The 26,753-nt window shown below is 37.5% G+C and overlaps 1 protein-coding gene across 4 annotated transcripts in view; it reads right to left on the minus strand.

Annotated features, from left to right (window-relative positions):
* Positions 1–457: 457 nt before the first annotated feature.
* LOC124716918 (serine protease svh-1-like) overlaps positions 458–26,753 on the minus strand; it is a 470,384-nt gene continuing 444,088 nt past the window's right edge. For 3 of the 4 annotated variants that reach the window (XM_047243517.1, XM_047243493.1, XM_047243508.1), the window contains 2 exons: positions 19,905–20,052; positions 807–942 (listed from right to left, as the gene is read on the minus strand). In XM_047243517.1, the coding sequence (XP_047099473.1) occupies positions 19,913–20,052 (140 nt within the window). In that variant the 3' untranslated portion in view covers positions 807–942; positions 19,905–19,912. Of the gene's footprint in view, positions 943–19,904; positions 20,053–26,753 lie in introns of all 4 variants that reach the window. The other variant, XM_047243502.1, reaches the window with a different exon arrangement.

A 26,753-nucleotide genomic window follows, 5' to 3' on the forward strand; every position in this document is an offset into this window, starting at 1 on the left:
CATAATTATCTTAAATCATTGGAGTTCTTATACCTTTGACAGAATACTTGATTAGAAAGTTTTCTTTACTTTTTGTTCATAGTTCCTCTTGTATGCCAATGTCTTTTATATTGTTCTTCATTTTTATTTCTACTGAAATCTTAGTTATTCATTTCTTCCTCAAGTCATTAAAGAATGGGAAACTACAATGTATTAATCTGTTTCCATTCTCTAATTGGCCCCATTTTACAACTATATCTGTTTTTTTATTTCCAATACAATTTATTGTCCTTCCTTGTATTGTATTTTTATATGCATGGATTAAACTTTGATCATTCAATTTACTCTCTACAAAGACATAACTTCTCTACTTTGTGAACTTTTTTTTATAAAAACATGATCATGTACTTGTACTTCTTAGTTACTCAGCTTTCTGTCCATGCACAAGGCATTGTAATAAGGCTTAAACACAAAGAAATTGTTTTCTCTTAATAGGAACCACATTAAAATACTATATTTCTGTTTCTCCTTGGTGTGTCCATTTTGATTTAAGAGTTTTTGTTGCAGATAATCTGACCATCAAAAGTGAAAGTCAATTTTATGCAGAGTTTGTGGACAACAAAGTTTCAGACAATGTTTTATTCACTGTTAAGGACTGAAATTGCTTCATTAGATAACATACTCATAAATAAACCACAACTACTATCTGTAACAGTTCAATGCATACAGAAATGCAATTTAAAAAACACTGAACTACAACATTGTAAGTTCAATAGTTTTTAATCACTTTGTTAAAAGGAGTTTAACACTAAACTGAGAGAAATATTTATCTGCCGGACATTGATTCTTCAATTTTTTGATTTATCCACTCGCGGTGTGCAGCAACATTTGTGTATACACCAGGTTTATTTGGCTGTCCACAGTCTTCACCCCAACTTATTATTCCATATAATGTAAACACTCCTGAAAATGAAAGTTACACGTTAGGTAAGTGACTTTTTGCTTTACAAAATTTCAACATACAGAAAAAGATTTATACTAATCTATAGAAAAAGGGTGTGTGTGTGGGAGGGGGGGGGGGTTGTCTGTTTACACAGTTTTCTTGGAACAATGTGCCTTTAGTGAAAAGACCATTCTGGCAACAATCCATATACAAACATTACAAATGTTTCAGACAGACCACCAAACACCAAAACAGAAGACTGTTTGTTGGCCAGGAAAATATACTGGTTCATGTTTCCTTTTCCAACATCCAGTGATTCCATTTATGATTCAGATACAGGAGAACTTCAGCAAAGAATACATGAACTGAACAGAGCAAGTTTGATAGTAAGGTTTAACTATTTAAGTACAGTAAGATCAAAGTGATGTAGAATCAGTATGTAAAGAGATTAATGATGAAGCTGTGAAAACAGTTGACACATTTGTATAGTTAGGACAAAAGAAAACAACAAGGGGATGGACATTTAAAGAAATAAACAGGAGGGTAAAAATGGCTTAGCATTCAATTCTTCTTTGTTTGATTGTCTTTCTTGCTGTTGTTAAATCTTTCTGGGTTGTATTGTTGTGACCCATGAAACTTTTCCTTACTAACATTCATCCAGAGCTGCACTGGACATCTTCAGAGATGTTCTCGGTTCTGCCGGGTCTTGGGGTTGACAATGGATGTCTGAGAGCAATGTAAATATTGTGAACAAGAAGATTGGTAGATGTTTACATGCAACTGTCAGAGATAAAACAAAACTATCAAACAATTGTTTCTCAAAGATAAACTTATCTGTAGATTCTATGGAGCACTACTGCCCATGTATCACTGATTTTCATGGTTTCTTCTTTACAGTTAAAATTAACACAAGTTATATATTTTGATGGTTTCTCTATATAAGGGAAAAATAGTCCATCTCTGTAGATATATTTTTTTGTTTCAGGAAAATTTACTTCATGATTCTCTGATCAAAGAGCATGCTCTGCTACAGCTCATTCTTCGAGTTTGCCTAGTCAGCAAACCATTTTATGTTCCTTCAATTGTGTATTCATGTTTATTTTGGTAGTTAGAATATAGACCTTAGCACATGGAATTTTGTATACCCCATATGACTGTGTGGCAGCAGGCACAGTCCCTTATGTGGCAGTGGAAAGTCCTTGCTAACCAAGACATATTGATGCACATAGATCTGTTGAGGGATGGAGAGCATTCTGGAATCAAGGTGAAGACAAGCTATCAAAGGGCTAAGGTCCTGAAATAAAACCTTGGCAGGTGTCTAGGCCTTGACATGACAGTCACATCAGGACACTCGAGGGCTGTGGTCTGACAACCGCACAAAAAAGAAAAAAAAAAAAAAAAAGAAAATCAAATTATGGAAACTAAAAGGAGAAATAGCTGAATGGATCTTAAGCCTATGACCTTTGGCTATTGGATTTTGTAATGTAAGAACATTGTGAGTGTCAGGAAGGTTAAGACATATCAAAAAAGAGATAGAGAACTACAGATTAGATATATTAGGATGAAGTGAAATAAGGTGGCTGGAATCTGGGGACATTCAAACACAAAATGGTGGAGTGCTGCTGTATGTAGGACAGACAAGTGAAGATGCAATGACTAGGAACGGTGTGGGGCTCTTCCTACCTAAAAACTACAAAAGTCGGTTAGTGGAGTGGATAGCAGTCTCAGAAAGGATAATAACCACACACATAACAAAGATTGTGTGAAACATCACTGTAATTCAATCCTTTACACCTACTGAAGTGGCTCAAGGAGAATTAAAAGAAGTATTTTATACACAGCTAAATGGAGTCCTTAACAAACCGTAGAGATATAAAAATTTTAATAGGGAACTTGAATGCAATATCTGGTTTAGAAAATGGTGGGTATGAACACATCATATGTGTACACAGAATTTGGAATTGAAATGCAAATAGTGAACTGCTGATAGATATGTGCTCTGAGCATGACCTAGTCATTCAAGTCACACTGATTCCACATCCCAGCTGCCATAAGATAATGTGCATCTCATCAGATCACATAACATATTAAGCTATCTGTGTAACCAGTCGTTTATCAGTGGAATATTTCCTGAATGGCTGAAATATGCTGAAGTTAAGCCACTGTTTAAGAAGGGAGATAAAGAAACAGCATCAAATTTCCATCCAATTTCACTGTTGCCAGCATTCTCAAAAAATTTCGAAAAAGTAATGTACAGTTGTCTTTATAACCATCTTATCTCAAATAACATACTGTCAAAGTCACAGTTTGGATTTCTAAAAGGTTCTGATATTGAGAAGGCTATCTACACTTACAGTGAAAATGTGCTTAATTCATTGGACAAAAAATTGCAGGCAACTAGTATATTTTGTGATCTGTCAAAGGCATTTGACTGTGTAAATCACAATACCCTTTTAAGTAAACTAGAATATTATAGTGTAACAGGAAATGCTGCAAAATGGTTCAAATCTTATATCTCTGGCAGGAAACAAAGGGTGTTATTAGGAAAGAGACATGTATCAAGCTATCAGGCATCATCCAACTGGGAACTAATTACATGTGGGGTCCCACAAGGTTCCATTTTGGGGCCCTTACTTTTTCTTGTGTATATCAATGACCTTTCATCAGTAACAGTACCAGATGCCAAGTTTGTTTTGTTTGCCGATGATACAAACATTGCAATAAATAGAAAATCAAGTGTAGTCTTAGAAAGATCATCCAATAAAATATTTGTGGACATTAATCACTGGTTCCTAGCCAATTCTTTGTCACTAAACTTTGAAAAAACACGCTACATGCAGTTCAGAACTTGTAAGGGGTGTCCCAAGAGTATATGTCTAACATACGATGACAAGAAGATAGAAGAAGTGGACAGTATTAAATTCTTGGGATTACAGCTTGATAATAAATTCAACTGGGAGGAGCACACCACAGAACTGCTGAAGCGTTTTAACAAATCTATGTTTGCAATGCGAATTTTGTCAGACATAGGGGATATAAAAATGAAAAAGCTGGCATACTATGCTTACTTTCATTCCATAATGTAATATGGGATTATTTTTTGGGGTAATTCATCAAGCCAAGCTAAAGTTTTCTGGGCACAAAAACGTGAACTCAAGAACATCCTGCAGAAGCCTGTTTAGGGAACTAGGGATACTAACTACTGCTTCCCAATATAATTATTCCTTAATGAAATTTGTCATTAAAAATATATCACTTTTTCAAACCAATGGAATCAATACTAGAAATAAGAATAATCTTCACAAGGATTTAAAGTCACTTAGTCTTGTACAAAAAGGTGTGCATTATTCAGGAACACACATTTTCAATAACTTGCCAGCAGCCATAAAAAGCTTAACAACCAATGAAATTCAGTTTAAGGGAAGCCTAAAGGATTTATTGGTGGCCAACTCCTTCTACTCCATTGATGAATTTCTTAGTAAAACCAACTGATTTGTATATAAGTACAACATAACTTCTGCAAAATTTCAGTGCAGTAATGTGTTCATTGAAAATTTGTGTGTGTGTGTGTGTGTGTGTGTGTGTGTGTGTGTGTGTGTGTGTGTGTTAGTATAATCTAACTTCTGCACCATTTCAGTGCAGTAATGTGTTCATTGTAAATAAGTATTACAGTAGTTGTATTACATGTTTATTACCTTATAAATAAATAAAAAGCTTTTTTATTTTAAATTCAGTGCATTAGTATTTGTAAAATGGCTCTTAGTGTTCATTAAAAAATGACGATCATTCCACTTGGGACCTGTGGAATGGTACATTAGCTTATTTGTTTTAGTTGTAAATATTTGTCGTGTATTGTTGTTTTTCTGACATGTTCCACATCCTGGAGGACCTCCTCACTATGGATCAATTGGAATGAAAGTAAATCTAATCTAATCTAAAACTGCAAATCAAATAGATCACATAGTTGCAAACTATAAATTTTGCCACTTTCTGATAAATGTCAGAAATAAGAGAGGAGCAGACATGGGAAGCCACCACCCCCTATGTTGACTGAGTTCAGATTGAAGATTGTGGCAAATACAACCAAGTCACAGGGCCAAAAAAATAGATTAGGTGATGTTAAAAGTTCAACATATCAAAGAAAGACTTGCCCTTGAACGATGAAACAGATTCTAGGTCCTCTCTCAGGAAAACTTTAGGCGGGAAGGAACTGAAACAGGTTGTAAAAGATTTAAAGCCAACTATCAACACACATCAAAAAAGTTTTGCATCATCTCAGTTCTGAGAGTTCCGGAACCAGTACAGAAAACTGGAGTAGAGATTAACATAAACATAATTTCCGTACTTTTTTTGCTTATGAAAACCACACATTGCATGTTGTACCACCATACAGCGAGACCTTCAGAGGTGGTGGTCCAGATTGCTGTACACACCAATACCTCTAAATAACCAGTAGCACATGCTCTTGCACTGATGCATGCCTGTATTCACCGTGGCATACTATCCACAAGTTCGTTAAGCCACATAATGCCACCCCAAAACAGAAGGGAACCTCCATCTTGCTGCACTCGCTGGACACTGAGTCTAAGGCATTCAGCCTGACCAGGTTGCCTCCAGACATGTCTCTAATGATTGTCTTGTTGAAGGCATATGGAACACTCATCGGTGAAGAGAACGTGATGCCAATCCTGAGCAGTCCATTCCACATGTCGTTGAGCCGATCTGTACCTTTTTTTGCATGGTGTTGTGGTTGCAAACATGGACCTCAACACAGATGTTGGGAGTGAAGTTGCGCATCACGCAGCCTGTTGCGCACAGTTTGAGTCGTTAACACGACATTCTGTGGCTGCACCATGGTGGCATTGGTGTCAGGGTTCCTCTGTGCCATAATCCATAGGTAGCGGCCACCCACTGCAGTATTAGCCCTCGAGTGGCCTGAGTGAGGCATGTCATTGACACTTCCTGTCTCTCTGTATCTCCTCCTTTTCCAAACAACATCGCTTTGGTTCACTCTGAGATGCCTTGACACTTCCCTTGTTGAGAGCCCTTCCTGGCACAAAGCAACATTGGGGACTAGATCAAACTGCAGTACTGACCATGTAGGCATGACTGAATTGCAGACAGCATGACCTGTGTACCTCCTTTCTGGTGGAATGACTGGAACTGATCGGCTATTGGACCCCCTCTGTCTAATAGGTGCTGCTCATACATGGTTGTTTACATCTATGGGAGGGTTTAGTGACATTCTCAACAGTCAAAGGGACTGTGTCTGTGATACAGTATCCACAGTTAACATCTATCTTCAGGAGTTCTGGGAACTGGGGTGATGCAAAACTTTTTTTGATGTGTGTAGGTGTTGGAGAGAGCATCTTAGGATTTAAGACACATCAAAGAAAAGAATGGATTTTTGATTATATGTGGAATTAAATTAGCTGCAGGAAAGCATTAACACAAAAGATAAGTCTTTGTAAGACAAGAACAAGAAGACTAAAGCATAAAGAATACAATGTGGCAAACAAAACAATGAGAACAGAGATAAGGAGAGATAAAAGGAAATGGACAGATGAGCACGTGCAGTTAGTAGAAGAGGCAGCAGGACAGCTAAATATAAAGGAGCTGTGCAGTATCACTAAATTATTCTCAACATAGAGATTTAGACGTGAAGTACCAGTTAAGAGCAAAGAAGGGGTGATGGTTGTAACCCAACACACACAGCTACAGATATGGGGGGAGCATTTCGAGGAGCTGTTAAATCATGAAGACAACTACCAACAACAGGTGAAAGATTTTTCAGAGGAAGTTGAAGCAGATCAAAATATAAATCTGCAGTGGGTGAAATTAGGACTGCTTTGAGAAGTCTAAAAAGTGCAAAGGCTCCAGACCTAGACAAGGTAGCATCTGAGCTCTTAAAAGATGATACTGAAAGTAGTGCTAAAAAGCTCCATCCCTTGCTGAAGAGATGTCCCCAAAGGGGAGGAAAAATGGATTGGTGGTAAACCTTTCATACAAAGGAAATTTGTCGGATTGTAACAGCTGGCATAGTATTACATTTCTGTCAGTGTCCAGTAAGGTCCTCACCAGCTATTTTAAATAGGATTAAATATTCACTTGAATACTGACTGCTTAAAGAAGAGGTCAGTTAAAACAAATGTGTCCTTAGATAAATTTATAACCCTGTTACATAAATAAGAAACTGAAAAACTGCTTGAGAGACTAGTTATATTGCTGACTTCAATGTAGATGTAAGAACTGATGACAAATTTGCTTCACATTTAAGGAAACTTATTGCTACAAATGGACTAAATCTAAAATTTGACCACTACACAAGAGTTACAGCAACTACTTCAATGATAATACTGCAACTAATTCTAATTCCAGTTTCAAAGAAAAATTTATTTTAGATTTAGGAGTATCACACAATGCAGCACTACTTGTATCATTATCAAAATTAAATTTAGGCAGCACAACAAACAGATGTAGTAACTTTAGCCGAAAAAACGTGGAAGCATTTATTAAAAAACTATGCCTCACTGTATGGCTGCTCAGCCAACACAGTTCAACAAATGACAACTACAATAACTTTTCAATTGATTTCATGAGCATATTCAGCTAATGCTTCCCTTTTGTAACAGTCTAGACTGAATCTCATGAAAGTAGTTCGTGGCTAAGAAAAGGAATTAGTGTGTCTAACATTAAGAAGAGGAAATTGCATATGGACAAAAGTCAATTTAAATCCTGGATTTCTTAAAGATGTGAGCACATACAAAAACATTTGACAAAGTAGATAAACTAGAAAAGCATACTGCAAACAATACATTCATTTTAAGTGCAAAAAATAAATCCAAAGCTGTTTGGTCTGTTATAAGGAGTGAGGTTGGCAGTGAACTGTAGAGAAAATGTCCCTTTAAACTAATGATAAAGGTAGGATAGTTGCAGATCTCAGTGCGGTATGTGAATCCTTTTAGTTTCTTCATTAGTTGTAACCAAATGGGTGACTGCTCACTACCAAGTAAAATTCCTAGTATGGCAGAGAAAACCTGTTCGGGTCTTAAATTTTCAGCTGTTTCAAGCACTGATCTTATTAAAATCATAATGTCCCTAAACAGTTTAAACTCAGTGGGTTGGGATGAGGTTCCCACCAGAATAATAAAATCAGTACATTATAGTGTTGTACATCCACTCTCGCTCATAATCAACCAGTCTTTTGAAGAGGGATGTTTTTCAGATTTGTTAAAATATGCCGAAGTTCTGCTAATTCATAAAAAGGTCAAACAGGATGAAATGGGAAACTATAGGCATACCTCATTGTTACCAATTTCTTCAAAAATGTTCGAAAGAGCTGCATGTGACCAAATAGAAAATTATAATTCATCCCACATATTGTTTTACACAATTAGTATGCAGTGCAACCCATGCAATAAATGAATTGGTCACAGAAGTTAGCAGTTGTGTCAATAATAAAATGTGTGCATCAGGCATCTTTTGCGATCTTAACAAACCATTTGACACTGTAAACCATGACCAGCATCTTCAAAAACTGAGTAACTATGGTTTTCAAGGAAAATCTCTTTGTTGGATGTCATTATACTTAGCAAACAGAAACCAAAGAGTACTTGTTAATAACAGTGGCAAGAAATTCGTTTTTGGATGGAAACACCTACAATTGTTGTTGTTGTTGTGGTCTTCAGTCCTGAGACTGGTTTGATGCAGCTCTCCATGCTACTCTATCCTGTGCAAGCTTTTTCATCTCCCAGTACCTACTGCAACCTACATCCTTCTGAATCTGCTTAGTGTATTCATCTCTTGGTCTCCCTCTACGATTTTTACCCTCCACACTGCCCTCCAATACTAAATTGGTGATCCCTTGATGCCTCAGAACATGTCCTACCAACCGATCCCTTCTTCTGGTCAAGTTGTGCCACAAACTTCTCTTCTCCCCAATCCTATTCAATACTTCCTCATTAGTTATGTGATCTACCCATCTAATCTTCAGCATTCTTCTGTAGCACCACATTTCGAAAGCTTCTATTCTCTTCTTGTCCAAACTATTTATCATCCATGTTTCACTTCCATACATGGCTACACTCCACACAAATACTTTCAGAAATGACTTCCTGACACTTAAATCTATACTCGATGTTAACAAATTTCTCTTCTTCAGAAACACTTTCCTTGCCATTGCCAGTCTACATTTTATATCCTCTCTACTTCAACCATCATCAGTTATTTTGCTCCCCAAATAGCAAAACTCCTTTACTACTTTAAGTGTCTCATTTCCTAATCTAATTCCCTCAGCATCACCCGACTTAATTAGATTACATTCCATTATCCTTGTTTTGCTTTTGTTGATGTTCATCTTATACCCTCCTTTCAAGACACTGTCCATTCCATTCAACTGCTCTTCCAAGTCCTTTGGTGTCTCTGACAGAATTACAAAGTCATTGGCGAACCTCAAAGTTTTTATTTCTTCTCCATGAATTTTAATACCTACACCAAATTTTTCTTTTGTTTCCTTTACTGCTTGCTCAATATACAGATTGAACAACATCGGGGAGAGGAGGCTACAACCCTGTCTTACTCCCTTCCCAACCACTGCTTCCCTTTCATGTCCCTTGACTCTTATAACTGCCATCTGGTTTCTGTACAAATTGTAAATAGCCTTTCGCTCCCTGTATTTTACCCCTGCCACCTTTAGAATTTGAAAGAGAGTATTCCAGTCAACATTGTCAAAAGCTTTCTCTAAGTCTACAAATGCTAGAAACGTAGGTTTGCCTTTCCTTCATCTTTCTTCTAAGATAAGTCGTAAGGTGAGTATTGCCTCACGTGTTCCAGTGTTTCTACGGAATCCAAACTGATCTTCCCCGAGGTTGGCTTCTACTAGTTTTTCCATTCGTCTGTAAAGAATTCGTGTTAGTATTTTGGAGCTGTGACTTATTAAACTGATAGTTCGGTAATTTTCACATCTGTCAACACATGCTTTCTTTGGGATTGGAATTATTATATTCTTCTTGAAGTCTGAGGGTATTTCGCCTGTTTCATACATCTTGCTCACCAGATGGTAGAGTTTTGTCAGGACTGGCTCTCCCAAGACTGTCAGCAGTTCCAATGGAATGTTGTCTACTCCGGGGGCCTTGTTTCGACTCAGGTCTTTCAGTGCTCTGTCAAACTCTTCACGCAGTATCTTATCTCCCATTTCATCTTCATCTACATCCTCTTCCATTTCCATAATATTGCCCTCAAGTACATCGCCCTTGTATAAACCCTCTATATACTCCTTCCACCTTTCTGCCTTCCCTTCTTTGCTTAGAACTGGGTTTCCATCTGAGCTCTTGATATTCATACAAGTGGTTCTCTTCTCTCCAAAGGTCTCTCTAATTTTTCTGTAGGCAGTATCTATCTTACCCCTAGTGAGACAAGCCTCTACATCCTTACATTTGTCCTCTAGCCATCCCTGCTCAGCCATTTTACACTTCCTGTCGATCTCATTTTTGAGACGTTTGTATTCCTTTTTGCCTGCTTCATTTACTGCATTTTTATATTTTCTCCTTTCATCAATTAAATTCAATATTTCTTCCATTACCCAAGGATTTCTACTAGCCCTCGTCTTTTTACCTACTTGATCCTCTGCTGCCTTCGCTACTTCATCCCCCAAAGCTACCCATTCTTCTTCTACTGTATTTCTTTCCCCCATTCCTGTCAGGTGTTCCCTTATGCTCTCCCTGAAACTCTGTACAACCTCTGGTTCTTTCAGTTTATCCAGGTCTGATCTCCTTAAATTCCCACCTTTTTGCAGTTTCTTCAGTTTTAATCTACAGGTCATAACCGATAGATTTTGGTCAGAGTCCACATCTGCCCCTGGAAATGTCTTAAAATTTAAAACCTGGTTCCTAAATCTCTGTCTTACCATTATATAATCTATCTGATACCTTTTAGTATCTCCAGGGTTCTTCCATGTATACAACCTTCTTTCATGATTCTTAAACCAAGTGTTAGCTATGATTATGTTGTGCTCTGTGCAAAATTCTACCAGGCGGCTTCCTTTTTCATTTCTTAGCCCAAATCCATATTCACCTACTATGTTTCCTTCTCTCCCTTTTCCTACACTCGAATTCCAGTCACCCATGACTATTAAATTTTCGTCTCCCTTCACAATCTGAATAAATTCTTTTATTTCATCATACATTTCTTTAATTTCTTCTTCATCTGCAGAGCTAGTTGGCATATAAACTTGTACTACTGTAGTAGGTGTGGGCTTCGTATCTATCTTGGCCACAATAATGCGTTCACTATGCTGTTTGTAGTAGCTTACTCGCATTCCTATTTTCCTATTCGTTATTAAACCTACTCCTGCATTACCCCTACTTGATTTTGTGTTTATAAACCTGTAGTCACCTGACCAGAAGTCTTGTTCCTCCTGCCACCGAACTTCACTAATTCCCACTATATCTAACTTCAACCTATCCATTTCCCTTTTTAAATTTTCTAACCTACCTGCCCGATTAAGGGATCTGACATTCCACGCTCCGATCCGTAGAACGCCAGTTTTCTTTCTCCTGATAACGACATCCTCTTGAGTAGTCCCCGCCCGGAGATCCGAATGGGGGACTATTTTACCTCCGGAATATTTTACCCAAGAGGACGCCATCATCATTTAATCATACAGTAAAGCTGCATGCCCTCGGGAAAAATTACAGCTGTAGTTTCCCCTTGCTTTCAGCCATTCGCAGTACCAGCACAGCAAGGCCGTTTTGGTTATTGTTACAAGGCCAGATCAGTCAATCATCCAGACTGTTGCCCTTGCAACTACTGAAAAGGCTGCTTGCCCCTATTCAGGAACCACACGTTTGTCTGGCCTCTCAACAGATACCCCTCCGTTGTGGTTGCACCTCTGGTACGGCCATCTGTATCGCTGAGGCACGCAAGCCTCCCCACCAACGGCAAGGTCCATGGTTCATGGGTATTCCAAAAGTCTCAATAATAGGGCCACTACTATTTTTGTATTACATCAATGATATGCTATGCCAGGTTGAGTCAAGATACCATACTATACACAGATGATTCAACAGTGATAGTCTGCTGTAAAACCGATGAAGACTTAATCTGTTGTATTAAACAGATGCTTGGGGAAGTGGAGGCATGAGTAAAAAATAAAAATTTGAAATAAAACTTTGCAGAAACAGAAATTATTCATTTCACCACAAACAATCAGCACAATGTACAACTGAGATTAGCTATGTGGACAAAAAATTGGACACCGCAAGCTGTCAGATTCCTTGGTGTGTTTAATAAATATGTTGTGGAGTGATCTTAGTCGACTGAACAGTCTTGTGTATGTCATGAAGGTCTTATCTAGTACCACTGACTTAGTAGTTAAGAAATCTGTATTTTATGCATATTTTGTTTCAGTAGTAAAGTTTTCTGAGGGCCTGAGGAAACTAATCTCCTGAAAGTCTTTAGGCTACAAAAAAAAGACTGTCCAAGCAATGGTGAGAGCTAAAAAGAATAAAAACTTCAAACCTCTATTTGAAAAACAAGATCTACTCTCCATTCCAAGCATGTGTAAATATGAGATTCTCATTTTCACAAAGACAAACCAACAACTTCTTGAGGACAACTGCTCCCTTCTGCAGTATGAGACTAGATCTAGGGGAAGTTACATGCTGCCTACCCACAGTCTCAAACTATATGAAAAAACTTCACTCAACATGGGCATGAAATTTGCAAATAAAACCTGTAAGGGGAAAAGTGATCCAGAGCTAAGAAATACTGAAGACCTAGAAAAATATTTTAAAATAAATGCTACTATAGTGTAGTTTATTTCTTTATGTATAATATAATCTCTCTATAACAAGTAACACTATAGAAATTATAACCATAGATTTTTTTAAAAAGAATTATTGTCGCCTTATTTATTAGTCAGTAGATTTGTCTTAAAATTGACAAGTCACATATGTCACAATCTTTGATTGTATGAGGCATGCAACACCGGACCTACAATATTTCTGAACTGGGGACAAAAATTAATAGTGACACCCCCCTTTCCCTCCCACTTGAGAGTTTGAGATAGGATGTAAAAAAAAAGTTTTTTTTTTTTTTTTAATATGTTCATTTTGCAGCACACATCATTCTGAAGATTTTGATATATTAAACATATATGTTCGAGGAAATGTAAGGCACATTATTTGGTCTCAAGTGTGCCAAAGTGCAGAGCAATACCTCTTCGCTCAGCATTCTTCTATCACATGTTACTGTATTTGACTCTCTGGAATTCAAACATTTATATTTTGCAATGGAAGCCAACAAACCTGTGTTCAGCAGTGTGGAAATTAAAATGTTCTGTGGTGCCTCTTCTGCTGCCAGTTGGCTGGTTTGACATCCTACCCCCTTACAAAAAGCTCACAATTAATGCTGGGCAGGATTATTTGTGACCGAGAGAATAAGAACTCTTTAGAAAATTTGCAATCTTTATTGCCTATTACCTAATAACTTTCTGTTTTGTGTGGCATAAAATTAAATATAGGAAACATAAAATCAGTAAAGACAAAAGACAAGCAAAACAGTACACATTTCTTCAATCCTTAGGTCTATGCATTTTTTTCTCTCTAATCTTGCTAAAGCTTTACATGGCATACTTTCCTTTCTGCAACAGAATCTATTGCCTCATCAAAGTTTGCCAAACTTTTTGCTACATGAAAAATCAAAATGTCATTGTCATTGATACTGAAAAAGCTGTTAATATGAACTGTACGCAAGAGTCGTGTACTTTCTCTATTTGATTACATCTATTTTTTTACTGTCTGTTAGATAAAATGAAATAAGCCTTCCTAATATTGCAGCAATTGTAACACATGCCAAATAGGCGAGACTGTTTTAGTATAAACGGTCAATTTTATCTACCTCATTTACATAAATAATATGACAGAATATAATTCATGTAGTACCAATATCAAATACCTATTAGAACTATTACAAGCAAAAAGGTTTATGTTAGGAAATAGTTTCACATTTTGCTCATAAGCTCCAGTTTCTCAAGCATGAGAAAGTAGTAGTACAAAGTTTTTATATAAATTTGAAATTGTAATATTCTTCCATATAATTTATTTGATGTCACCATCTCTTTTCCTTCCTCGTATTAAGAAACAATCTTGTTATCAAACTTCCTGGCAGATTAAAACTGTGTGCCCGACCAAGACTCGAACTTGGGTCCTCTGCCTTTCGCGGGCAAGTGCTCTACCATCTGAGCTACCGAAGCACGACTCACGCCCAGTCCTCACAGCTTTACTTCTGCCAGTATCTCATCTTCTACCTTCCAAACTTTACAGAAGCTCTCCTGCGAACCTTGCAGAACTAGCACTCCTGAAAGAAAGGATACTGCGGAGACATGGCTTAGCCACAGCCTGGGGAATGTTTCCAGAATGAGATTTTCACTCTGCAGCGGAGTGTGCGCTAATATGAAACTTCCTGGCAGATTAAAACTGTGTGCCCGACCGAGACTCGAACTCAGGACCTTTGTCTTTCGCGGGCAAGTGCTTTGAGGACCGGGCGTGAGTCGTGCTTCGGTAGCTCAGATGGTAGAGCACTTGCCCGCAAAAGGCAAAGGTCCTGAATTCGAGTCTCGGTCGGGCACACAGTTTTAATCTGCCAGGAAGTTTCATATCAGTGCACACTCCGCTGCAGAGTGAAAATCTCATTCTGGAATCTTGTTATCACTAATTCTGCAACTGTTCCTGCCATTGTTAAAACTTATTCTCTGTTTAACTTCACTAACCCTGTCTGAATTACTGGTTCTCTGGATAGGCATTATTACGTGTTCATACAACATGTTTTCCAAGCTATTCCGAGAATAGAACTTACGTGGCTGCTAACTAGGGACCGTACAATTGACCCTTAGTAGTGTAGCATTCTGGCAAAATCTTTTGGACAAAATTTCATTTTCTTGGATACACTAGATGATAATATGTAATCTTTCTTACCTGTTAGTCATTTATTTCCACTCTGGTAGTCTTAATCTATGTATTTCGCTAATAGCTATAACACTGCTTATCATTCACACATCCAATCAACCAGTAATTGGTATTCATCCATTTGGGTTTATTCAGCTCAGCTCGTTTAGCCCTGTCCCCTTTTGTCTGTGGGAAAGGTTTTTATTTCTTGAGGTGACAGGGATTCCCCTGGCAAAGATATCATGTACACCATGCATGCATTCAAAAATCAACTTATGATTTGTTCAGAGATCAACTTAGAATGTGTTCAAAAAATGTTCAAAACCAACAGGGATGCATTTCAAAATCATATGAATAATCAATAGACCAATGTGTTCTTGCCAGCCAGGGGAGATACTCCAATCCCCCCCACCCCACCCAGCTCCATGCCCCAGATCCGAGCCTGAAGGCATGTTATCTGATAATGAAAATTTGATTTGATTTGTGCACAACACAGTTGTGTTGATCTTATAAATTCTCTTAGAAGCATATTAGAGCAATGCAAAGAATGCTAGGCGCCCATGTACCTGGCATTCATTGATTTTGAAAAGGCCTTCAATTCTGTGAAACAAATACTGTGGCAGGTGTTGTAGAAGTATGGTATATCACAAAAGATTCTAATCATCTTCAAAGATCCATATGATGGCTACAAATGTTGTGTGCTCCACAAGGGAAGTCTCATAGAATCAACAGAGGTAACAACAGGAGTCCAGCAGGTTTGTATGTCGTCACCAATGCTCTTTCTACCTGTCCTTCACTTGATTATGAGAAGTCATAGCAGACAGGAGACAAGGAATCAAATGGGGAATCCATGAATGTCTTGAGGATTTTGAGTTCACAGACAACACAGTTTTATTAGTCCAAAGGCTCACAGGTGTGAAGACTAAATTAAATTCACTAAAAGAAGAAAGCAGAGGTTGCTGGCCTCAAGTTAAATATAAGCAAAACAAAGGAAAGATGATAAATTCTGGAAACATGGAAGTGCTACTTTTTGTAGGGGAACAGCACGAGGAGATTGTCAGTTCATTCCAGTATGCTGGGTGGGTGGTGGGAAAAGATGATGAAACTAGAGGAGATGTGAAGAACCACATTAGAAAGGCAAATGCTGCCTTCATACAACCAAAACCATTAAAGTAATACATACAAACAGAAACATTACATGCAAAACTAAAATTTGTATTTTTAATACAAATGTGAATGCTGTCTCCTTTACAATAGTTAAAGGTCGAAAGTAGACAGGATGGTAATGTCACCATTACAAAGATTCATAAATAGTTGTCTCCAGCGCATTACAAATATCTGGAGGGAGGAAAAAAAGAGAGAGAATCTCTGAAGAAAAATGAACTACATCCCTACACAAGAACAGAAATGTGAGAGAAAGTGGAGATGACTGGGACAGATATTGAGGAAGCCAGACAGAGCAGCTGAGAAGAAGGCATCGAAATGGAATCCCCAAGGAACAAGGAAGAGAGGCATGTCTAGAGATATGTAGAAGTTGATGGTGGAAGGGGAGAAATGAAGGGTTGACAAGACCAGAGTGAAATTGAGGGAAATGGTTGAAGACCTAGACGGATGGCCAGTTCTCCTGGATGCCCCATGCCTCCATAGGGACCAAAGTAAATAAGTCAAGTAAGATGTACACTGGTAGAGGAGAGTGTTTATCCTTTACAGGTATATTTTCTTTGTTAGTGTAGAAACTGGCCTGATGTCATGTTTCATTAAAACCTTCTCAATCTGATCAGTTACTTTTTTAGCAAAACGAAGACAAGCTGTGTTCTTCCATCATTGTGTTATTTCCTTGTCCTTGGTCCTACTGTTATTTAGTCACAGAACTCTCCTCACTTCTTTTCCTGAATAGCCATTTTCTCAAAAGCCTGTTTCAAATGTTTTAAAGCAGGTGTCCAGGTGTTCTGGCATGGAAATTCTTTTGGCTCTGTTGACAAGACTTTTGATGACAGCACTTGTTTGTAGTGGACGATGGTTGGCATTCTCACATAAATATCTGTCCATATGTGTGACTTTCTCAAAAACTTTATGTTCCAACCTTCCATCAGTCTGACTCATAATTAACACATCCAGGAAGTTGTCATTTTCCATCTCCATGGCCAACTGGACTTTTGGATTTATATTATTTAGATAACAGAAGTGTTCTTCCAAACACCTTTTACCATGTGACTAAACCATAACTGTGTCCTCCAAAAACCATTACCATTAAGATGGTTTCTTATTTGCATATCTGAGGGCTGATTGTTCGAATTTTTCAGAATAAAAATCAGTGATTGCATGACTCAGTGGTATACCATCTGCAACACCATCAACTTGCTCATAAAATTCATCATCCCATTTTAAATGGTCTATGAGTAAATGGAATGGAAATGACATGAGTAAATGGAATGGAAATGACAATGGAATATTCTTCCTGGATATTTAGTTATGAGACAGACTGATGAGAGGTCGGAACATAAAGTTTTTCAGAAAGTCAAACACACAGGCAGATATTTATGCAGGAACTCCAACCATCATCCACAACAATCAAGAAGTGCCATCAGTAGTCTTGCCAACAGAACCAAGAGAATTTGCATGCCAGAACTCCTGGATACCTATTTAAAACATCTGATGATGCTGGATTTGAGATTATTGCTACTAATGAAAATAAGTAAATACAGTTCTATGATTAAATAACAGTAAGCCAAAGGACAAGGAAACTACACAGTGATGGAAGAACGAAGTTTCTTTCCCTTTTATTAAAAAAGTAACTGTTCAGAAAGGGAAGATTTTATAGAAATGTCACATCAGACCAGTTTTTAGACAAACAGTGAAAATATACCTATATTGGCATATGGGGTGTACATAATTCCCTATAAATGTTTTAAGGTCTATATTGGAACTACCAAAAGGACTGTGAATACACAACAGAAGGAACATAAAAGTGTTTGCCGACTAGTGATAGTAGAAAAATCAGCTACTTCAGAGCATGCTCTTCAATCAGGAAATGAAGAAGAGGTTTTCTGACACAAAAATTTTATCTGCAATGATGAACTGATATCCACAGCTACATAAAGAAGCCATTGAAATATATATGCATGGTACTAATTTTAGCAGCAAAAAAGAAGCTATGATACTTGGTCATATATGGAAAGTAGCACACAAAATAAATAAATAAGTTTTACCCTTGACAAATGACAGTTCGGTAGCTGACTTTCATCTCCAACAAGGATAATCTCTGGTGATTACGAATAAACTTGTATCATGCCCCATTTTCACAACACACGTGCCATTCTCAGAAGTCTGACCCATCAGTTGGCAAGATTCAGTGGAACCACTAGCACCTCTGAAGATGTCCAGCACAGCTTGGGATGAAATGTTAAGAACGGAAATGTTTTGTGGACCACAACCACACAAACCAGAAGATTTATTGGCAGATAAGACATCTGGTCTTGAAAGCCTTCGCTGTGTGATCATTTTTTGCTGCTGTACTGCTCCTTGTTGGTCCCTGGTCCTGAGTTCAGTTACCTGCTGAATAAGGAACATCTTTCTCTTCTTCATGTTACTTCAGATTAATTGAATGTTGATGAGCCACACATTTACTGCTGCCATTTCTAGGCTATTGTAAAATAAATGCATCATACATCTCCTATAAGCAATCTCAGTTTAGTATTTACAAATCATTTCATCAATGACATCCACACAATACTTCGTGGCCTTACAGAACGTAACAGTTTATGGTTCCTTGTTTCCTTCTTCACTCACTACTAATTTAGGATGCAGTGTGCTAAGAATAATGACATTTTTATTTTCTTCCCTTGGTATAGTGTTACGGTGCCTTTTGGCTTGTCAGTATTATTCAAGATGATGGTGTAATTTAAGTCAGCATTGTACTTCTTAATGCAATTTAGGATATCTCACTGAATCTTGTTTATTGTTTCCACTAATGATACTTTTTTCTAATGAAGTTTCTTTGCAAGCTAAATGGGTTGTGAAGAAGTTTTTGCTTGTTATCTGCCCAGCCTTTCTCCTTACCAATGTAAGGGAAGGCATTGCTAATGTATTTGAAGCCTGTCCAAAACTGAAATCTGCTTTGTCAGGTTTGTTTGGCACAAATTAAGTAAACCTGCTTGCTTAAAATTAACTGCTCATCAATTCAAATACTTTCACCAGAGCAATAACAGTGTAAGTAGTTTCCCTTAGACTTGTTCCGAACTGCAGAAATATGAGCAAACATGTTGACAGGGATGTGGTGAGCTAGGGATGACTTCTCATCAAAGTGGAGGAAACTGATAAGTTTGTTGAATCTCTCTCTTGTCATTTTATCACTGATATAATTAGGGCACCATGAATGCAACAAAAGATCATCCAGGGAAACATGATTAGCACAAAAAACATCTCTGGTGTACATGGTAACAATCAAAGCCTCAAAATCCCCCACAACACAGTCCAAGTTGTGATAATTCATTTCGATCATCTAATTCTGCCTTTTTTAATGACATATCATATCAGTTTAGAAAAAATATCAGAAGAAAATGATGATGGAGTCATCCACATGGCAGAAAGTGGCTCCTTCTCTCTTCTTCAGGACATTCAAAGCAACCTTCCTTCCAAGCAGCAGTGTGTTAGCTATCATCCCTTTGTTCTATCTCTATCAGCCATCATCACTATTAAGAAGTGGGGTTTTAAACTCTATTCCGTCACTGTTATGGAGAGAATTGGAATGTAAAGATGTCGAGTGATTGTAACTCCTCCCCAGACTCACTACCTTCATCGTCAGTTGCCTCTGGCAGAAAACTGCCATCTGAATTCAAAGTAATTTTTTGATTCAGTATCAGAGTTCTCCAGAATATGATAAATCTCTTGATTAATAAGACATGCCAATACAACATAATAAAAAAAAACCACACATTACAGTAGAAAACACCTGCTCGACTGATGAGGCAAATAACAATAGCTACACACAGGTGACAAATGACATGCCAGTGACCATCGTATAAATCTTTCCACGGTACCTTGCTCATCATTTGTTGACTGAAGCAAAATACAACTCATGTGCCTTTGTTGTTGTGGAAAGAGCAATACTGTAAAAAGGAGTTACTTCAGGGTTCAAATCACCGCTGCTGCTGTACAAAGTATACTTCACAAAATTTCCATAAAACCCTGAAATTTGTCAAAACAGACACAATAAAGAAAAGTCCTGAACTTTGGTGGAAAACTTTAAAAAATAAATAAAAGTTGAAAGGTGTCTTGTGCAAGAAGAACATGTACATCAACTGCTAAAACAGTTCAAAAATTGAATGAGCAATGAAAAGATGCCTATTGTGCATAACGAGAGTGAAAAGGGGGGGGGGGGGGGGGGGGGAGTGGGTAATATTAGATTCTATTAGATTAGATTAGGTTAGTACTTGTTCCATAGATCAGGAATACAACACTTCATAATGATGTGGAACGTGTCAGGTTAATAAAAGGTGTCTATACAAGATATTACATTACACAAAATATTACATGTCACTTAATAATTTTTTTATGGGGGTTGGGGAAATTACCCACTTACTACATCCAAAAACTCATGTAATGAGTAGAAGGAGTTGCCGTTAAGAAATTCTTTTAATTTCCTTTTAAATGCTATATGGCTATCTGTCAGACTTTTGATGCTATTAGGTAAGTGACCAAAGACTTTTGTGGCAGCATAATTTACTCCCTTCTGAGCCAAAGTTAGATTTAACCTTGAGTAGTGAAGATCCTCCTTTCTCCTAGTGTTGTAGCCATGTACACTGCTATTACTTTTGAATTCATTTGGATTGTTAATAACAAATTTCATAAGTGAATATATATATATTGTGAGGCTACAGTGGATCTCTAGCTCTTTAAATAAGTGTCTGCAGGATGATCTTGGATGAGCTCCAGCAATTATTCTGATTACAGGCTTTTGTGCAATGAACACTCTTTCACTCAATGATGAGTTACCCCAGAATATGATGCCATACAAAAGCAGAGAATGAAAATAGGCATGGTAAGCTAATTTACTCAGATGTATATCACCAAAATTTGCAATGGCCCTAATAGCATAAGTAGCTGAACTCAAACGTTTCAGCAGATCCTCAGTATGTGTTTTCCATTTCAACCCCTCATCAATGCATACACCTAGAAATTTTGAATGTTCTACCTTAGCTACCGATTTCTGATAGAAGTCTATATTTATTAATGGTGTCATTCCATTTACTGTGTGGAACTATATATACTGTGTTTTCTCAAAGTTTAATGAGAGCCCATTTGCAGAGAACCACTTAATGATTTTCTGAAAAACATCGTTTACAATTTCACCAGTTAATTCTTGTCTGTTGGGTGTGATAGCTATACTTGTATCATCGGCAAAAAGTACTAGCTTTGCATCTTCGTGAATAGAGAATGGCAAGTCATTAACATATATTAAGAACAACAGAAGACCCAAGACTGAACCTTGCAGCACCCCATTGCTGATTGTTCCTCAGTTTGAGAAATCATCAGTTTTTTTCGTATTATGTGAACTGCTTACTTCAACTTTCTGCACTCTTCCAGTTAGGTATGACTTCAACCATTTGGGCACTGTCCCATTCATGCCACAGTACTTGAGCTTATCTAGAAGTATTCCATGATTTACACAATCAAAAACCTTTGATAGATCACAAAAAATCCCAACGGGTGACTTCCGGTTACTCAGAGCATTTAATATTTCATTAGTAAAAGTATATATAGCATTTTCTGTTGAAAAACCCTTCTGGAAACCAAACTGACATTTTGTTAAAACTTTATTTTTACAAAGGTGTGAAGCTACTCTACAATAAATTACTTTTTCAAGAATTTTGGATAAGGCAATCAGAAGAGAGAGTGGGCGGTAGTTGTTGACATCAGATGTATCCCCTTTTTTATGCAGTGGTATATCAATGGCATACTTCATTAATAACCTTTCTGGGTCATTTCTTGTTGTTAGATACAGTTCCCTTTTGTGGTTTTTTTTACTCCTTTTTACTCCTTTAGTAAGCCAATGTTTTTTGCATGGTTTCTTATAATTAGATCTAACTACTTTCTTGGGGAGACAGTTTTCAAATTCTCTTACAAGTGTATCATGAAATAAGTTATATTTTAAATTAGCACCGGATTCCTTGTACACCTCATCCCAGTCTAACTGCTGAAGATTTTCTCTGAAATTTTTAATTGTTGAGTCATTAATTGAACGAACAACTCTGGAGGGTAGTTTTGAATTACTGAATGGAGCTATGTCATATACTGTAACTAGCTGAGCGTCATCATGTTCAGAAAGCCCATTCTCAACAGGACAAGAATTTATGTTTTTAAACCTATCTTGGTCTTTAAAAGTGTTATCTATCAATGTGCTGCTGTCCTTTACTATCAGAGTAGGAAAATTAATGACAGATGTCAAATTGAAAGAACTGAGCAAGATTTCCAGGTCATTCTTCCTATTACACTCTTTCAGTGAATCAACATTGAAGTCCCCACAAATAATAATTTGCTTTCCCCTATCAGACAGATTGCACAACAAGGCATCCACATTTTCCAGGAATAAATGAAAGTTTCCTGAAGGGGACCTATATACTGCTACAATTATAAAAGAGCCCTCCTTCAGTTTAAGTTGACAGGCACATGCTTCTATATGTTGCTCTAGACAAAATTTTTATGTCTCTAAGCTTTCTACACAGTGATAACTTTTGACATATATGGTAACTCCTCCTCTCACCTTACTCTCTCTACCCATATGTGCAGCTAGTTTATAACCACTGATATTTACCTTTTCCATATCAGACACAATGTGATACTCAGACAGGCATAGTATATCTATTACATTATCAGATTCAATGTCATCTAAACAAACCAGGAGCTTATCTACTTTATTCTTCAGTCCTGGAATATTTTGGTGAGAAAGGGTAACATTATTTTTTACTTTGCTTTACTTTACTTTACTTACTTTACTTTTGTGAGAATCTACTTTTTTCTTTAATCCACCAATAATTTGGTTAAATATGGTAACATTATTATTTACTTTCCTGTTGTGAGAATTTTGTGAGTTTTGGACCTCTTTAACACCTGCCTGTTTGATCTTCTCATTGGACACTGATATTAGTCTAAAAAAGAGGTACATCCATGAGTACTAGTGTCCCCCCTTATGGATTTCGCTAACAACCCTGCCAGGTTACCCTTCCATTTCCTATTGAGGTGTAGGGCACGCCTTGTGAAATCCCCCTTATCAATAGCCTTGACAGGAACCAATCCAATGTCTGACAGAGTGGCTGGCCTATGCAATTGATCTAACTCCATATTTACCCTCCTGACAGAGCGGTTCAACTGGGGATGATCATGCCGCACGAAAGCAGGCATCAGACCAACATTGGTATGGGTCGTTGCCGATTCTATTTTCACCAGGTCACACTCAATACTGTAGCCCTGATCCCTTTCAATCAAAGAGAAAAGACAGGAGTTCAGTTGAGGACTTGATGGTGATTGTTACGAAACTGAAATGAATATGGGCTGCGCATAGTGAGGTAAAATATTTGGAGTGGGACTCAGGAGATTCTGTGTTGGATTCCTTTTGATAAACACACACACACACACACACACACACACACACACACACACACACAAACAAACACACAGGAGAGCCTAATGTTAGATGGATTGACAATAGAGAAACAATCAGGACAAACTCTGAAAGGAAAAGTTGAAGACCGTACTTTGTGGAGAGGTCTGGAAGAGGTCTATATCCAGCAATCAATGATAAATAGGTGGTGATCTTCTTAAAATTTCTTTATGCACCATACAATAAAGCATTATAGTTTTGCTGACCTATAGGCCTTCTGTAAATCAATAACTATCAAGCACTTTTGCTAGGGCACAATGTTCCACACTAGTATTGTATCGGCGGCAGTCAAATGAAAACAAGACAAATGCAAAAAATGTAAGTAAACCGTTTATTATTTTAAAAGTAATTGCCATAACTCTCAATACATTTATCTCAATGTGAGGCAATGCTTTCATGGAAAAATGCTTGTGGTTGCCTATGGAACCATTATTATACCCAGGTGTATGCCTCTTCAACCAAAGCAAACCGATGGCCACAAATTATTTCTTCACGGCTATATGGAAATTAGGTGGGTAGAGATTGCGATTGTATGGGGAATGTGTAAGGGCTTCTCAGAGAAACCTATGCAGCTTAGTCAAAACAACCTTGGGAACAAATGCGTGGGCATCACCCTGCAACATTCCTGGGCATCTGAACCTGAAAGCACACTTCAATTTTTGGGAATTGTCCACATACCACTGTGCATTACTTGTGGCATTGTGTTCCAGAAAGTCAATGAGCAGCAGGCCTTTGCAACCAAAGAAAGAGGTCACCATAACTCCCCTGGAGTGTGTATGCCTGGTGCGTCAACTACACTGAATCCTTCTATACAGCATTCATATTGATTTAACAATGATGCTGTTGTATATGCTCATATACAATGCTCTATAAGCATCCATTAAAATTAATTACAATTAATTACATTAAATAGAAATAATACTTAATTTTTGGATTTCCAACCAGGTGAGCTCATTAAAATTGTGAAATTTTTCAATGAATTCACCTGGCTGGAAACCAGAAAACTTTATATTAGTTCAACTCACTGAGAAAGACATCATCATACATTGTCCAGTCACATTAACATGACCATCACCTATGTTTGATGTCAGTGTACAATAACCACTCATGAATGGCAGGTGGCAACACTAACAGTGAAGGGTATATAAAGCGTGTTGGGGGACATGGAAAACAGTGCAGTCATTGTCGTAATGTGGAAACAGACCAATTCATATGACATCAAAAAGGGCATGATCATTGGCTTTTGGGCCAAAAGGAGAGCATTTCCAAAATGGCTAAGTTTGTAGACTGTTTATGTGCCATCATGGTTAAACCAAAACCAGTGCTGAGGTGAATGCGGTGTGCCACGGGCCATGGATGATAGGCTTGAAAAATAAGTGTGGAGGTGTGTATGGACGAATAGATGGGAAACTGTAGAGCAACTGACCATGCAGGTGAATCAAGGGGCTGCCAACAGTGCTTCCTCAACAACAGTTCAGTGAACACTGCTGCATATGCGCCTCAGCAGCAGATATCTGGTTCATGCGCCTTTGCTGATTGGTGTTGATTGGTGACAGAGGCTGGAATTTCCATGCTAATACTGCAACTGGATTTCCACTGAATTGTTACAGGTGGACTTTTAAGATGAATCACACTTTATAGCATCTGCAATGAACCATACAAATGTTGGCTTGATTCCTGCTTTCATGCAAGATGACCGGCCCCAATTGAACAGCTTTGTCAGGAGGGTCAATATGGAGCAAGATCAGCTGCTTCGGACGGCTACTTTGTCAAGCATAGGTTTGGTTCCTATTGATGATATTGGTAGGTGGGACTTCACAAGATATGGCCTGCATCTCAATAGAAGAAGGAAGGGTAAACTGGCTGGGATGATAGCAAAATCTTTAAGGGGGGGGGGGGGGCAAAGAAACTCATGGGAATACTTTTTTAGGCTAAGATCTGTATCCAGTCATCCTAATTGATTGAAATTAAGCTTAATGAAAAGTTCAGACAGGCAATTACTAGAGATGTGAAAATATCACAAGATTCTCATAACAATACAGTGAAAAATAATGTTAGTATGTCATAAGATTCACATAAAAGCACAGTTAAAAAGATGTTAATATATTGCATCACAATATCAGGGGATTAAAAAACAAAGTAGATGAGCTTCTTGTTTGTATAGAAGATTTAGAAACTAAGGGTGTAATAGATGTACTATGCCTGTCTGAACATGATATAGTCACAGGTATGGAAGTGGTAAATGTAGGTGGATATAAGCTTTCAGCACATGTAAGTAGAGACACTATGGAGAGAGGAGGAGTTGCCATATATGTTAAAATCAGTCATAGTGTGAAAAATTTGGAAACTACAACATTTTGCGTAGAGAAACACTTAGAAGCATGTGCATGTGATCTTAAACTAAATAAAGGCACTTTTATAATTGTAGCTGTCTATAGGTCCCCATTGGGAAATTTTCAACTATTTTGAAAAACTTGGAGTCTTTGCTGTGCAACCTGTCAGACAAAGGAAAGCAAATTATTGCTTGTGGGGATTTCAATGTAGATTTTCTGAAAGAGTCAGATAGAAAGCTTGACCTTGAAGTATTACTTGGTTCTTTCAATTTGACATCAGCTATTGATTTTCCTACTCGGATGGTACAAGAAAGCAGCACACTGATAGATGATAACATTTCCATAGACCAAGATAAATTTAATCAAATAAAAACTTTTCCTGTTAAGAATGATCTGTCTGATCATGATGCACAGCTAGTTACAGTATATGCTATAGCTCCATGCAGTAATACAAACCAGTCCTCCAAAATAGTGTGTTCCATTAACAATTTAACACTTTAAAATTTTAGGGAAAGCTTGCAACAGCTAGACTGGGATGAGGTGAACAGGGAACATGATGCTAATTTAAAATTTAACCTATTTAATGATACCTTTGTGAGTATATTTGAAAACAATTTCCCTAAGAAAACAATGAAATATTATTGTAAGAAACCAGGTACAAAGCCATGGCTTACTAGAGGGATAAAAATATCTTGTAAACAGAAAAGGGAACTGTATCTTATAGCTAGGAGGAGTAATGATCCCAAAACAATGAAACATAAAAACTACTGCACTTTATTAAGAAAATTTATTAAAAAGTCCAGAAATATGTGGACTACGTCTGAGAGTAGCGCATCGGATAGTAAAATTAAAACAATTTGGAATATTGTGAAAAGGGAAACAGGGCAACTGAGGGC

Source organism: Schistocerca piceifrons, chromosome 1 (assembly GCF_021461385.2).
Source record: "Schistocerca piceifrons isolate TAMUIC-IGC-003096 chromosome 1, iqSchPice1.1, whole genome shotgun sequence".
Classification (NCBI taxonomy): domain Eukaryota; kingdom Metazoa; phylum Arthropoda; class Insecta; order Orthoptera; family Acrididae; genus Schistocerca; species Schistocerca piceifrons.